We start from the raw sequence: 15,343 nt of genomic DNA, 5'->3' as shown, positions 1-15,343 counted from the left end.
GAAAACATTAAGCTAATCTTCCTGTTTGTTGACACACTAAAAATAGAGTGTCAGGGCGATGGCTGAGTGGTGTGTGTATATTAACCCCTTACATTCGTGGAAATTGGCCTATATGGATAGGGCCAAATTGAAATGTTTCTAACAGAATAACTATAAAAAGCATACCAGTCTAAAATATTACACTTGATTTTGTGCATTTTTACATTCCTGTACTTTTCACAGCATTTGTCAGTAACATAAGAGTATTCATTGAAATTGAGGTAGGTGGTGCAAGATAATAAAAAAACTATTACAAGGGTTTGAGTGAGGTCTAACTGGTGTCACCAAGTGGCCACAGACCTCTCCAAACTGGGCACAGTTCCTAGGTCATTTCAATACACTTATGATTCAAGGAGAGAGCCTTCAACTATAAGGTGCTTTTAGCTCTTCTGGCTTTGCCGTTGAGGAAGTGAAGCAAGCATAGTTTTGTTTGGAACACAGCCCTGCATCCCCACCGGCACACAATTACTGTCGTTGTTTACGCAATCCAAAAAACATTTCATTATAAATCTCAATCTGGGTCCGGTGGGCATCATGGCTAGCTCAGTTATAAAATACGATCTTATAGTGTTAGGCTTTCAAAAAGGCACTTCAGACCGATTGTAAATTTTGGTCCGCACAGAATGGAGTCGTGAGTGCATTCACGTGCGTGTTCCACGGCTACTTTTCTTCACAATACAAACAAACAAAAGGCTCATTGTGTTCAGGACAACCCAGGCTATAACGCATGTCATCCTCGCAACTGTGGAGCAAACATAGTGATCATCAAGGTTGATACTGTAAATGACATGAGTTTTCAAAACATGGAAATGAGAAGTGCACATTTGGACTTCTAGGTGTGTGGTTTTGCTTGTACGACGTCAAAACGGTATTTATTATAATCCTCAACGTCTCGTCTTTCGGGAACACAGACTCCTCGACGTACAGCATTTCCCCACACTCGGATAACAAATGAGGAAAAGTAGCGCAATTAGCAGGGCATTGCGCTACTTTTCCTCACTTGTGGCATCTTCCTGTCACGTGCAAGGGTGCTCAAGTTTATAATGTCTGTCAGTCAAAACCCATACAGCGCTGTGGAGCGGAAAACCTGAGCTCTGACATGTATAGCATGTTACTGTACAGCCACTGTGTTCCAATGTAGGCACTTCTCAAAGACAATCTGGCATTTTCAACTGTTTACAGGATGACAGGTGCTGTGAGTGGAAAGGGTTAACACTAGTAGCTCAGGCAGGCAGAGTGCCCAGTGCTGGGCATGGAAACTTCACTAACTGGCCCTCTGTCTCTTTATAGAGCTGATCTAATAGAAAGCAATGCCAGGCCAGAATGTGCACTAATGCATTACCACAAACAAGCTAAGGGGCTGCTGCCTATAATATATTATCTTCATCCTTAAGGTCCATATGCAATGCAGACACACTATGACCGATACAGACAGACACACAGTTCAAGACCAGACTATGGATATTGGATAGATCCTCAAACTAAGAAGCCACTCCAGGTATCACAGTGAGAGTCTAATCTCCAAATCCCAGGCAGTGAAAGCTAGTGAGACCCAGTGAGCCACCCAGACTAATTCGGCGCTGAGCGGTAAAACCATGGTTTCTGTTTTAATCATTTAGCAGAGGCCCTTGTCAAGAGCGACTTACAGGAGCAATTAGGGTTAAGTGCCATGCTCAAGGGCAAAGACAGATTTTTCACCTAGACCAGGGGTGTCAAAGTCAAATGGACGGAGGGCCAAATAAAAAATTTAGCTACAAGCCGAGGGCCGGACTGTTCGAATGTTCATTGAAAAAAATTTAAATGACGCATATAGTCTAGTGAACCTAATTGAACCTACTGAAAACCTAACAAATATATTCCAATATGATCAGATAAATAAAGCAATATTTTCTTATGGCTCTGTCAGTAATCTTTCATTTTCAACAGACACAAAAGACAAATTTCCTTTATATAAAAATCCCCATAACATGAACATTAAATGAAAGAAACCGGTATTCAAGGCACCATCAGTAGCCTATATTTTCTATTTTAGCAAAAGTGGGCTAAATTTACTTCAAAGAAAAAAAACAATAATAGCAATTTTCTATCATCCACTCAACTGAAATATTTTTAAAATATAATTGGATTGAAATACAATAAAATAAAGTGCAAAAATCTATTAATCAAAAACAACACTTTGTTTAAGGAGAAGTAACATGCAGTGAAAACAAATATTAAACTTTAACTTTTAAACTTGAACTGAGTAAAAACTCTAAATATGTGATTGCACAGTAATGTTCACTTGTTTGAGGTTGAGGGTGATACTTGGTGGTGTCCCATCTTTTCCACAAGTTCATCAATGTTCGGGGTAAGGCTCTGAGCTGAGGAAATCCTCAGAATTGAGTGGAGGTGTTCAGCAGTAAGTCGACTTCTGTGTGATGTTTTGTTCAGGTTCATCAAAGAAAACAGTTGTTCACACAGGTATGTGCTGCCAAACATAGACAACGTTTGAGCAGCCTGGATGCGCAGCTGGGGCATTGTGTCGGGGAGGAAACGGGCGAACTCCGCAGCACCCACTGCCGCATATTTTGCCCTCAGTGCATCATTGCATTGGAGGTCAATCAACTCCATTTGGAGGTTTGGTGGTGAGCTTTCCACGTCAACAGCAAATGGGTTACCGAGCAGTTCCAACCTGCTTTTTTGTGCTTCAAAGTCAGCAAATCGGCGTCGAAAGTCAGCGGCAAGCATACCTATTTTATCAGCCAACTGTGCGCTCGGGAACGCACTGGTAGAGAGCTTCTCTTTCATGGTCTGGCAGCTGGGAAAGTGGCTCAAATTTTCTTTCCGCATCTGCGTCTCCCACAGAGTCAGTTTGGTTTTAAATGCCTTCACTGTACTGTACATATCAGAGATGACATGATCCCGACCCTGCAGCTGCAAGTTCATTGCATTCAGATGACTCGTAATGTCACACAGAAAAGCCATTTCACACAGAAACATTTCGTCTCGGAGTTGTGTTGTGTCTTTCCCTTTGCTGTCCAAGAACAGACAAATCTCCTCACGAAGCTCGAAACATCTTTGAAGCACCTTTCCCTGGCTTAGCCATCGCACCTCTGTGTGATAAGGCAAATCACCATGCTCCGTTTCTAACTCCGTCAGAAATGCCTTGAACTGGCGGTGATTCAAACCTTTGGCTCTGATAAAGTTAACTGTGCGCGTGATGATGCTCATTACATGCTCCATTTTCAAGGCTTTACCGCACAACGCTTCCTGGTGTATGATACAATGATAAGCTGTCAGCTCACCTGTCGCGTTTTCCTCTTGCATCTTTTCCCGTATCTTCGCCACCAGTCCGCTCCTGTGTCCACACATCGCAGGTGCTCCGTCGGTTGTCAAACCCACGAGTTTTTCCCAAGGCAGCTCCATCTCATTTACACATCTTGACACCTCTTCATACAAATCATGCCCCGTAGTTGTGCCATGCATAGGACGTAAAGCCAAAAACTCCTCTGTCACGCTTAGGCTGGAGTCCACTCCGCGGATGAAAATTGACAACTGGGCAATGTCAGAAATGTCGGTGCTCTCATCCACAGCCAAGGAATATGCAATGAAATCTTTTCCCTTTTTCACAAGCTGCTCTTTTAGATTGATGGACAACTGGTCTACTCTCTCGGCAATGGTGTTTCTGCTCAGACTCACATTTAAAAAGAGTTGCCTTTTTTCTGGGCAAACTTCGTCACAAACTTTAATCATGCAGTTTTTGATGAAATCCCCCTCCGTAAATGGCCGGGCTGATTTAGCGATCTCTTCTGCCAAAATAAAACTGGCCTTGACAGCAGCCTGGCCTTGTGATTTGGCTTTTTTGAACAGAGCCTGTCGAGATTTGAGGCCTCGTTTTAATTCCTCTGCCTTTTGTAGCCTTTGTTCCATGTCCATATTCTTGTTTTTGTCCGCGTGTTTCGTTTCATAATGTCGTCTCAGATTATACTCTTTCAGTACCGCCACACTTTCTCCACACAGAAGACACACAGGTTTTCCAGCTACCTCCGTGAACATATACTCCGACTCCCACCTTGTTTGAAACCCCCGGTTCTCAGTGTCCACCTTCCGTTTTGCCATTTTTGATGGGTATCTGAAAGTTAATTTTACTGTGATGCTGACGACTGCTGTGCCAATAAATATTGAAATGAAGCAGCCTACTGCTCGGTGCGTCACCGTTGCATTGTGGGAAATGTAGTATTGGTGCGTGTAAAAGATCTGCGGGCTGCCGGCTTGCTGCGGTCTGCGGGCCGGTTCTAATAATAAATCAAGATCATCCCAGGGGCCGTAAAAAACCTTCTCGCGGGCCGGATGTGGCCCGCGGGCCTTGACTCTGACATATGTGACCTAGACGGATCAGGATTTGAACCGGTTACTGGCCCAACACTCTAAAATCCCTACGCTACAGTACCTTCTTTCCTTTGCTGCTCCACACACTGCTGCACAGCAAGCCTTTGTTCAGCAGAATGTCAGCACTGTCCAGCTGTAATCAATGGCTTCTGACTGACAGACCCTCTACTACAAGCATAACAAGCTCAACCAGCACTACTACAGCTCAGCCACTGAAGTCTCAATGGCAACATTTCAGCCATCGATATTCAATTACTTTGACCCCTCTCAAGCTAAGCAATTCAATAAAAAGCGATGTGTCCCTGTTTTAGGTTGCCTGACAACTCAAACTAAATTATTCCGCTGCTCTATGTTCGCTACATACTTGAGTTTGAGACTGCCATCGTTGAAGTCATTTGTGGTGCTGCAGGATTGTTTTGAGAATACAGATAATTTATGTTCAAAAGATTAATCCACCCAGGACTCATCCATCTACATTGAGGAATAGACATTGTGAGTCACAGGCTTCATTAGGAAATGTATTGATGTTTTACCCACAATAACAATCCGGACATGCCACAACCAAAAACCCTGGATGAACGGAGATATCCGTACAATGGTGAGAGCCCGTACTGCAGCATTCAATGTCAGCAGAATGAACCCTGATGACTTGATGGCGCGCGACATGTACAAGGAAAGCAGGTATGAGCTTCGCAAATCCATTAGGGACGCAAAAAGACAATACAGACTCTTGAATTGATGTTTGAGAACTCAGACTCGCGTCACATATGGCAAGGACTACAGACTATCACAGACTACAAGGGCAAATCCAGCTGTGCGGTGCCCACCGAAGCCTCCCTCTCAGAAGCACAACACTTTCTATGCTCACTTCGAGGCAGACAATACCGAGCCATCCAGGAAGACTCTCGCTGCTCTGGACGACCAGGTGCTTTTGCGCTCAGAGGCCGACGTGAGGAAAACTCAAGACTTGAATGCTCACATAGCCGCCGGCCCAGGTGGCATCCCTGGCCAAAAAAGGTGACACGCCCAAATGACTATCACCCCTCAGTGTGTGCTGACCAGCTGGCGGGCATCTTCTCAGACATCTTGAACCTGTCCCTGTCCCAGGCTGTAGTCCAACTGCTTCAAGGCCACCACTATTGTCCCAGTGCCCAAGAAAGAAAAGGTGACATACCCAAATGACTATCACCCCGCCGTTATGGAGTGCTTCAAAAGGCTGGTCATGGCACACAAGAACAGCATGCCAGGCACACTGGACCCACTAATTTGCCTACCGCACCAACAGATTCACAGGAAATGCCATTTCTATCACTATTCACACAGCCATAACACAATAACTTCTGTGTGAGAATGCTGTTCACCGACTACAGTTCAGCATTCAACATCGTTGTTACCTCCAAGCTCAGAACCCTGGGTCTGGACACCACCCTCTGCAACTGGATCCTGGACTTCCCGACGGGTAGACCACAGGCTGAGAGGATTCGCAACACCTCCTCCACACTCTCTTAACACAGGAGCCCCTCAGGGATGTGTCCTCAGTCCTCTGCTGTACAATGTACACCAACGACTGCGTGACTTTGCATGAAATTTGACATACCGCCCCTGGGTCCTCTCCAAATACTACCGCCACGCCATGACCGTTTGCATCATTGCCTGGTACGGGATTTGCTTGGTCCACGAACGCAAGGCCCAGTACATCACTGGCATGCAGCATCAAGGACCCCATACACGTGCTGTTCTCTTCCTTACCGGCAGGCAGACTGTATCGGAGCAGGAGGTCTGAAACCGTCTCAGGGCCTGTTGGTATCTACAAGCCATCAGACTGCTGAACACTTGAACTGACCACCTGCTCTGATTCTCCACACCTTAGCACACATCTACATAGACATACATTCATGCCACACACACACCTGCTGCTACCAGACTCTTATTACACTGCTCAGTTTATGCACTGCCCCCCCCCCCATTCACCCCCTTCCCCAATACAAGTGTAAATATTGGACTATAAAATGGTGCCTTGTATTATACTTACGCTAAAATCTTTATTCTGAGCTGATCCTATTCTTAACATTTATAATTTCTTATTGGTTTTGCATTGTCAAGAAGAAACATGCAAGTAAGCATTTCGTTGGATCATCCGTATCACGTACATATGACAAATAAAACTAGGTGACTAGGTCAAATGAGTGGCGTTGTACAAAACAAAGTCAGTGATTGGATCATCTCTAACCAATCACTGTATCAAAGCCAATGACGAATTTTCAAAACACCGCTTCACCAACATGCTTTCTGGCTCAACCCACTGGTCTCAGGGACCAATCAGAATGGTTAGAATGTGTTTTTGTTCTAAAAACCATAGGGAGATTCAGACGCATTGCGGAGAAGAAACTAACGTCTATGGGCATGGTGTAGCGTTTGTAATATCTTCACTGAAACGTTTGGGAGCAGCACCTCTGTTAGAGAGGAAATGACAGAGCAGAGCAGTGTGTGACGCAGGCGGTAACCAGAGAGACTGCAGGCAGAGAGAGGAAGGAGGCTCTGCTTTAACTTGGGCCAGCAGGCTTCAAACAGAAACAACCTAAGACACAACTAATACCATACAAGGCTAGTGAGACGTGTATGATGGAAGTAACAGCCGCTGTCTGCTGTCATGGAGGTTTCTGCTAGTCACATTACAGTTCTACTGAATTTCAACGGTAACTGCCTTGTGGCTGCCTTTGAGAGCCGGTGTGAGTGTGCTGATGAGGATGTTGTTCGTGTTGAAGGGGCAGAGTATGGTGTGGGTGTGTGTGTTTTAAAGTTTTACATACATACTCAGGAACATCCAGAGGAATGTAGTGTGTGTTTACAGGGTTACTCAGACAGAGACAAGAGGATCGACTGTGTCATCACAACACACAATGTGGGCCAACGGTCAGTACTCACCCTCTCACCACCCCGCTCTCCAAGTAGTTGACCTGGATGAACTTCCCAAAGCGGCTGGAGTTGTTGTTGTGGGCCGTCTTGGCATTCCCAAACGCCTGGTAGAAAGAGGTCGAGATGGTTACTTTCACTGTGTGGACCATAAAATGAGTCTAGTTAAGAAATAGGAATAACTACACTTATGCTAAAACTGGGGCTATTAGAAGCTGCCAATGTAACCAACAGTCTGCTCAGAATGACAACACAGGGACTTCAGCGTCCAGAAGTCAACACTAAATGAAAACAGCAGCTGAGAGACAAGAGGGGGGGCGACGACTCCTCACTTTCCCTCCCTGCCCCCTCCTTTCTTCTCTCTTGCAGAAGTCCAGGGGATGACACTAGGCCAGTGAGATCGCTGAGGGTATGGGGAGACTGTTAGGTCTAGAAGCCTCCCCCCAGCCAGGGAAACAAACCCAGCCCTGCCACCAGTCTGAATGGGGAGCCCTGTTCGCGCACACAGGCAACAAAAGGCAGCCACAGGGGAAGTTGAGTCAGTGCATTTTAAATAGGAGCCACATTGTACAGGGAGCAGTCTGAATTTGATACAGTGGTGGTTGAATAGATTTAGAGCGGAGGGGGTCCTCAAAGAGGGGGTAAGATTCCTTACAGTGAACCGTTGACCCATTTCCACTGTTCCAATAGACTGGCTGCCTGGGTATTATGCAGTCTTTACCTATTGCTCAATTTATGAGCAGAAATACACTCACTATATCAACTTAAGCTCCAGGATGAGTGCTGCTGGAAGAATAATAAACTACATTTTTTGAGGGCACAGAAAAGAGTTGGAACTTTATGAAAATAACTAAAACTTGAAGCAAATAGAGTGTAGAAGCAGGAGTTGACAGCGGGAGACAAAAAGCCTGTCTGAAATGTCGTCATCCGTGGCCAGGATTATGTGTTGTGGTTTAACGTGAACCTCCTCGTTCCCAGGAGACTGACACACACCAGCATGAGGATACAATGTCTGGTTGTGTGTGTGTGTGTGTGTCTGAATGTATGGTTGTGTGTGTTACTGAGGGGGCGATAACATTGACACAGGGCCAGGTTAAGGTACTGTCAGCTGGCATTGACCGCCAATCCGTCTGAATGGTGCCTAGTGTTGTCAAACGGTTGTCCCAGGGTGAAGGCTAGCAGACCCTGGGAACGTTCCCCTGTGCTCAGCCTCTCTGCCATGGAGGGAATGCTAAATGTGTCACAGCATCATTCACATTCAAACAGCCCTCTATGCAGCCTTTGTGATTGGTTGAGAGGCACATCAGTTAAGAGGAAGTGGCTCAACGGCTTGGCTACCCAAGCAGAGCGAAATAAAGGCTGACCCCCCTTTTTGTTAAATGGAGAAAGAGAAGGTTAAGAGAAAGCAGATGGAGAGAGAGAGAGTGCAAGGGGATTGGGGGAACAGAGCGAGGAAAAGCAAAGGTAGAAGATCGAAAGAGGAAGAAAGGAAGGGGAGATGATTTTAAGATTCCACAGTGTTAAGCGAGAGTGTACACACACATTTAATATATGGACGCCTGACTGTCTTGACTAGCTCCTTTTTCTAGTGTTCCCTGGCAGCTGGCCCCCCTGTATATTTCCACTACAGAAGCCCAAGGCTCAGTTCCCGATTCAGTCCCTTAGCGGGCCACCTCAGACTCTTAACACTTCTCCTTACTAATCACAGCCTTACACGCTAATCGTTATTGTACGGACAGGCATCTCAGAAGAAAGATCCTTGGTTTAAATGACTGATATTTGTTTCCCAGTATCACCGCCAGGCTCTGACCTCACAACCACTTGGCTACATACACAATAGATTCCTAAGCTACTTATTACGACGAACATTTCCACATTCATAGGAAATGCATTGACAGTAACAAATCAGGCTCTATCTGCATAACCTATAACTGGAGGCTGATATGTGATTAGCACCAATAATGTAACACCACAACAACCAAATGGTACTTACAAGAATAATTACAAAACACTAACTTACAAGGCCAATATTATTTGAGACAGTAACATTCATGTAGGTCAGAGACACCGTGGGACATCAGAGAGAGAGAGAGAGATATATCTATATATCTATATATATATCTATATATCTATCTATATATATATATATATACACACACACACACAGTGCCTTGTGAAAGTATTCAGACCCCTTGACTTTTCCACATTATGTTAGACGTATTCTAAAATGGACTAAATAAAACATTTCTCAGCAATCTACACACAACACCCCATAATGACAAAGCGAAAACAGGTTTGATTATTTTGAATAGATTTGCAAAAATTAACAAATACTTTTACATAAGTATTCAGACCCTTTGCTATGAGACTCAAAATTGAGCTCAAGTGCATTCGGTTTCCATTGATCATCCGTGAGATGTTTCTACAAAGTTGCCACCGGTGGTAAATTCAATTGATTGGACATGATTTGGAAAGGCACACACCTGTCTATATAAAGGTCCCACAGATGACCGTGCATGTCAGAGCAAAAACCAAGCCATGAGGTCAAACAAATTGGCCGTAGAGCTCCGAGACAGGATTATGTCGAGGTACAGATCTGAAGAATGGTAGCAAAAACAATCTATGCAGCATTGAAGGTCCCCAAGAACACAGTGCCCTCCATCATTCTTAAATGAAAGCCAAACCGAGCAATCGGGGGAGAAGGTCCTTGGTCAGGGAGGTGACCAAGAACCCGATGCTCACTGACAGAGCAAGATGGGAGAACGTTCCAGAAGTACAACCATCTCATCAGCACTCCACCAATCAGGCCTTTATGGTAGAGTGGCCAGATGGAAGGCACATGACACACCCTCGCTTGGAGTTTGCCAAAAGGCACCTAAAGGACTCTCAGACAATGAGAAACAAGATTATCTGGTCTGATGAAACCAAGATTGAACTCTTTGGCCTGAATGTCAAGCGTCATGTCTGGAGGAAACCTGGCACCATCCCTACAGTGAAGCATGGGTGGCAGCATCATGCTGTGGGGATGTTTTTCAGCGGCATGGACTGGGAGACTAGTCAGGATCGCAGGGAAGATGAATGGAGAAAAGTACAGAGATCTTTGATGAAGTCCTGAGCACTCTGGAGCAGGTTCTCAGACTGAGACGAAGGTTAACCATCCAACAGGACAACGGCCCTGAGCACACAGCCAAGACAACGCAGGAGTAGCTTCGGGACCAGTCTCTGAAAGACCTCGAGTGGGCCAGCCAGAGCCCGGAATTCAACCTGATCGAACATCCCTGGAAAAACCTGAAAATAGCTGGGCACATCACTCCCCAGTCAACCTGACAGAGCTTGAGAGGAGCTGCAGAGAAGAACGGGAGAGACTCCCCAAATACAGGTGTGCCAAGCTTGTGGCGTCATACCCAAGAATACGAGAGGCTGTAATTGCTGCCAAAGGTGCTTCAACAAAGTACTGCGTAAAGGGTCTGAATACTTATGTAAATGTGATATTCAGTATTACATTTGAATAAATTTGCATAAAATATTTTTACAAATGAATTAAAAGTTTTTGTTTTGTCATTATAGGGTACTGTGTGTAGATTGTTTTTTGCCCCCCTCATCATTTCATCCATTTTAGAAAAAGGCTGTAACGTAGCAAAATGTGGAAAAAGTCAAGGGGTCAGAATGGCTGCATCCCACACACTCAACCAGTCCAAAGTTGACACACCTACTCATTCAAAGGTTTTTCTTTATTTTTACTATGTTCTACATTGTAGAATAATAGTGAAGACATCAACATTATGAAATAACATACGGAATCATGTAGTAACCAAATAAGTGTTAAACAAATCAAAAGATTGTATATTTAAGATTCTTCAAAGTAGCCACCCTTTGCCTTGATGACACCGTTGCACACACTTGGCCAAACGTCCTGCACGGTGTTGGGCTGTAAGCACAACCCCCACCTGTGGACGTCGGGCCCTCATACCACCCTCATGGAGTCTGTTTCTGACCGTTTGAGCAGACACGTGCACATTTGTGGCCTGCTGGAGGTCATTTTGCAGGGCTCTGGCAGTGCACCTCCTTGCACAAAGGCGGAGGTAGCGGTCCTGCTGCTGGGTTGTTGCCCTCCTACGGCCTCCTCCACGTCTCCTGATGTACTGGCCTGTCTCCTGGTAGCGCCTCCATGCTCTGGACACTACGCTGACAGACACAGCAAACCTTTTTGCCACAGCTCGCATTGATGTGTCATCCTGGATGAACTGCACTACCTGAGCCACTTGTGTGGGTTGTAGACTCCGTCTCATGCTACCACTAGAGCGAAAGCACCGTTCCATATTCACACAAATATTATTTCTCAAATGTTGTGGACAATTTTTTTTACCTCCTTGTTTGTGGGCATTTCTCCTTTGCCAAGATAATCCATCCACCTGACAGATGTGGCATATCAAGAAACTGATTAAACAGCATGATCATTACACAGGTGCACCTTGTGCTGGGGACAAAAGGTCACTAAAATGTGCAGTTTTGTCACACAACACAATGCCACATATGTCTCAAGTTTTGAGCGAGCGCGCAATTGACATGAAGTCTGTAGGAATGTCCACCAGAGCTGTTGTCAGAGAACTGAATGTTCCTTTATCTACCATAACCCACCTCCTGTCTCCTGGTAGCGCCTCCATGCTCTGGACACTACGCTGACAGACACAGCAAACCTTTTTGCCACAGCTCGCATTGATGTGCCATCCTGGATGAACTGCACTACCTGAGCCACTTGTGTGGGTTGTAGACTCCGTCTCATGCTACCACTAGAGTGAGAGCACCGCCAGCATTCAAAAGGGACCAAAACATCAGCCAGGAAGCATAGGAACTGAGAAGTGGTCTGTGGTCACCACCTGCAGAACCATTCCTTTTTTGGGGGTGTCTTACTAATTGCCTATAATTTCCACCTTTTGTCTATTCCATTTGCACAACAGCATGTGAAATTTATTGTCAATCAGTGTTGCTTCCTAAGTGGACAATTTGATTTCACAGAAGTGTGATTGACTTGGAGTTACATTGTGTTGTTTAAGTGTTCCCTTTATTTTTTCGAGCAGTGTATATACATATATAAAAAAAAAAATATTATATTTTTTTTTTTTCCCTTTTAAACACAGACAATACAAAATGTCCGCTCCCACAGAAGGTGCTCTGGTCAGAGGGTGCGCTCGCCCCCACCCGCCGGCAAGGCAATGCCCCGCCCAAAGGGATTTCCAAGGGCAGGAAAAACCAAGCACTCACAGCATGAAAGCACATTAAATAATCCCTTCCCCACCCTCACCCCTGATTGGAGGACCTCAAACATTTATACTGTACATCATTTTTCCAACACTCATCAATTCCACCCTTCAGACATTCACAGATCAACCCATCTTTCCCAATAAATCATAATTCTACAAATTCCTCTCACAATGCATCCCTCCATTCTCCCATTGCTTCTCACATGGGACTTGAACCTTCATCTGAACATTTCTGCCCAAATTGCCCCAAAAATAAACATTTTACCCAAAACAACAATGATATTTCCTACTGACTGGTCCTTTAATAAGTCCCCCAGCAATACAGTTTGCAGGTCCAACCGCATATTATGGCATAACCACAATTCTTGGACCTGACTCCAAAAACAAGCCACCGGTGGACAGTACCAAAAGATTCTGTTTCCGCATGGCAGTCTGCACCGGTCTGACTGTTGAATGCACCATATACTGAGCATTCTTTCGTATCGAGAATTGTTGTTTTGTATATCAATTCATAAAGCCGATGCCATGATTTTGGGACATCGAAAATCTGTTCAACTATTTGTAATTTTATGTGGCATAGTTGCCAACCCTCTTGACCGTATGTGAAACTAATACATTTTACGATTTATAAAAAAAAAAGTGAATAAGACATTTTTTACTTGTGGCAGACAAACAAATTAATTCATTTTCATCTGTGGGACATTCAGATGCTAATTAAATATAACTGCGCAATATAACTGCTGCAGGTCATCTCTATGGCTAACCAGACAAAGGTCTCCAGGCACAGCTCAACTGAGCATCCAATCATTCATTTTGTTATGCGACTGTATGTGTAGTTTTAGTGCTTGGAGAACATTGATGGGGATTCAGTACTGAAAGTGGCATGTGACAAGGGTCCCCCTGTGTGAATCACATCGAATTAGAATGATCAATTCTAACTGTGTGAATCACTATACATTGTGGGATATCATTGCACTGTAAAACTGTGCAGAAATCAATGCTGGAAAGAACAGCCCCATCTCAGATAAACACATTAACAGACCTTAGTAATCTTACAGACAAGCTGCACTCATCTGCCTTGAGTAGAAAATAAACAAAAAGGGGTTGAATGCCAGCTCAGTGGAAATAAGATTTGATTGGAGAGGTCTCCGGTTAAATTGCTTCAATATGCATCTTCTCTACTGCAGTCAGAGGATGGCTAGCCACATATTAGTACAGGATCCAGTGTACTGGAGCCAGGCAGGGCTGCGGGGAGTCTCGCTCCAATGCCAGGGTTCACCAGACTGGTCCCATTTCCAGGAGCCACACCCAGGGCATCATATCAAGATGGTCTGTGGTCAATGCCATGAATACTGTACAACTGGCCTGTTACATGAGAACCTGTGCTGGTAACTTGGAAAATAGGACACAGCCATGTATGTTCCTAACCGTTGAACAGGGTCAACTAGTATGGTGTGCAAGAATACAAATATGACCTAAAATATGAGCAAACAATCACATCCCTTAAGAGCTAGGCTAATTTGACGTAGCCTAGCTCACAGTAGATGACTGACAAATTGCTAAGTAGCTGCTGATGAATGGCCAAAACAAAAGAACTGGTCTTACAGGAGCTGAGGCCATTGTGTGTCATGCCAGGGAGCCAGTTTCCCACACCATCAACCCACTGTAGTGCCACCGGGCATCCAGCCTAGCCAAATATAGCCAGGGAAGAGTGAAAACGCAGGCAGGCTGGGAGATAAACAATAGGCACGCAGAATGGCCGCGACTCCTCTATACTTCCTGAGCAACAATGCGGCGTCTGTCGACACGCCTAGTGGGTCGATTGGCCAATGGCGAGGGGAGGCTCCTGCAGCTAGCTCTTCCTGTAGCATAAAACTGCTGCTTCCTGTTAGAGTCTGCAGTTTTAGCCCACTAATAAGAGGTTCCTGTCTCTGGGCTTGGAGACAGTGTGTGGCATGGGGTGGGTATGGTTGGTTAGACTGGCTCAGTCAGGTAGAGGTTAAAACCTGGCTTAACTCTGGGCTTTCTGCTAGGCTGGCCCATCAGCCAATCAAATCAATGATCCAACTAATTTGTATTATCCAAAAAGAGGTCACATTTGAGTTGTTCCAATCTACCAGCATTTGGCTGGTGGCTGTTGTTGATTTCCCACCCTGACATCAATATTGCATTTTAAAAGCATGTCATATTTAATTAAGTAACCTTTAATATAGACATGGACAATTCAATACATCAGATTTTGTATATGAATAAAGACCAACATTCAGCCTTTAGTCCTTCTGTGCACCCTCTGACTTCTAGGAAGATTTTCTCCCACTTAACCCAAACATGTCTCCAAGTTTTCACCATCATTGTAAAGCCCTAGTTATTTTGTTGCTTTGACAGCCATTTCTGAAGATTATATTGTTGTTCTGTGTAATAAAACGCAACACGTAAAGTGTTGGTCCCATGTTTCATGAGCCGAAATAAAATTCCCCAGAAATATTCCCGGCACACAAAAGTAGTTTCTCAACAAAATTAGCACACATTTGAATACATCCCTGTTAGTGAGCATTTCTCCTTTATCAAGATAATCCATCCACCTGACAGGTGTGGCATATCAAGAAGCTGATTAAAACAGCATGATGGTGGTCCCGTGTGGCTCAGTTGGTAGAGCATGGCGCTTGCAACGCCAGGGCTGTGGGTTCAATTCCCACGGGGGGACCAGGATGAATATGTATGAACTTTCCAATTTGTAAGTCGCTCTGGATAAGAGCGTCTGC

At 44.8% G+C, this 15,343-nt stretch overlaps 1 protein-coding gene across 9 annotated transcripts in view; it reads right to left on the bottom strand.

Annotated features, from left to right (window-relative positions):
• Positions 1 to 15,343, bottom strand: part of LOC129810906 (unconventional myosin-IXb-like) — a 104,717-nt gene that overhangs the window by 34,318 nt on the left and 55,056 nt on the right. For all 9 annotated transcript variants that reach the window (XM_055861895.1, XM_055861890.1, XM_055861893.1 and 6 more), the window contains exon 3: positions 7,333 to 7,427. In XM_055861895.1, coding sequence (XP_055717870.1) covers positions 7,333 to 7,427 — 95 coding nt within the window. The remainder of the gene's footprint in view (positions 1 to 7,332; positions 7,428 to 15,343) is intronic.

Source organism: Salvelinus fontinalis, chromosome 14 (genome assembly GCF_029448725.1).
Source record: "Salvelinus fontinalis isolate EN_2023a chromosome 14, ASM2944872v1, whole genome shotgun sequence".
Classification (NCBI taxonomy): domain Eukaryota; kingdom Metazoa; phylum Chordata; class Actinopteri; order Salmoniformes; family Salmonidae; genus Salvelinus; species Salvelinus fontinalis.
Note: the sequence above shows the minus strand (reverse complement) of the source record. Positions and strands in the feature narration are given on the sequence as shown.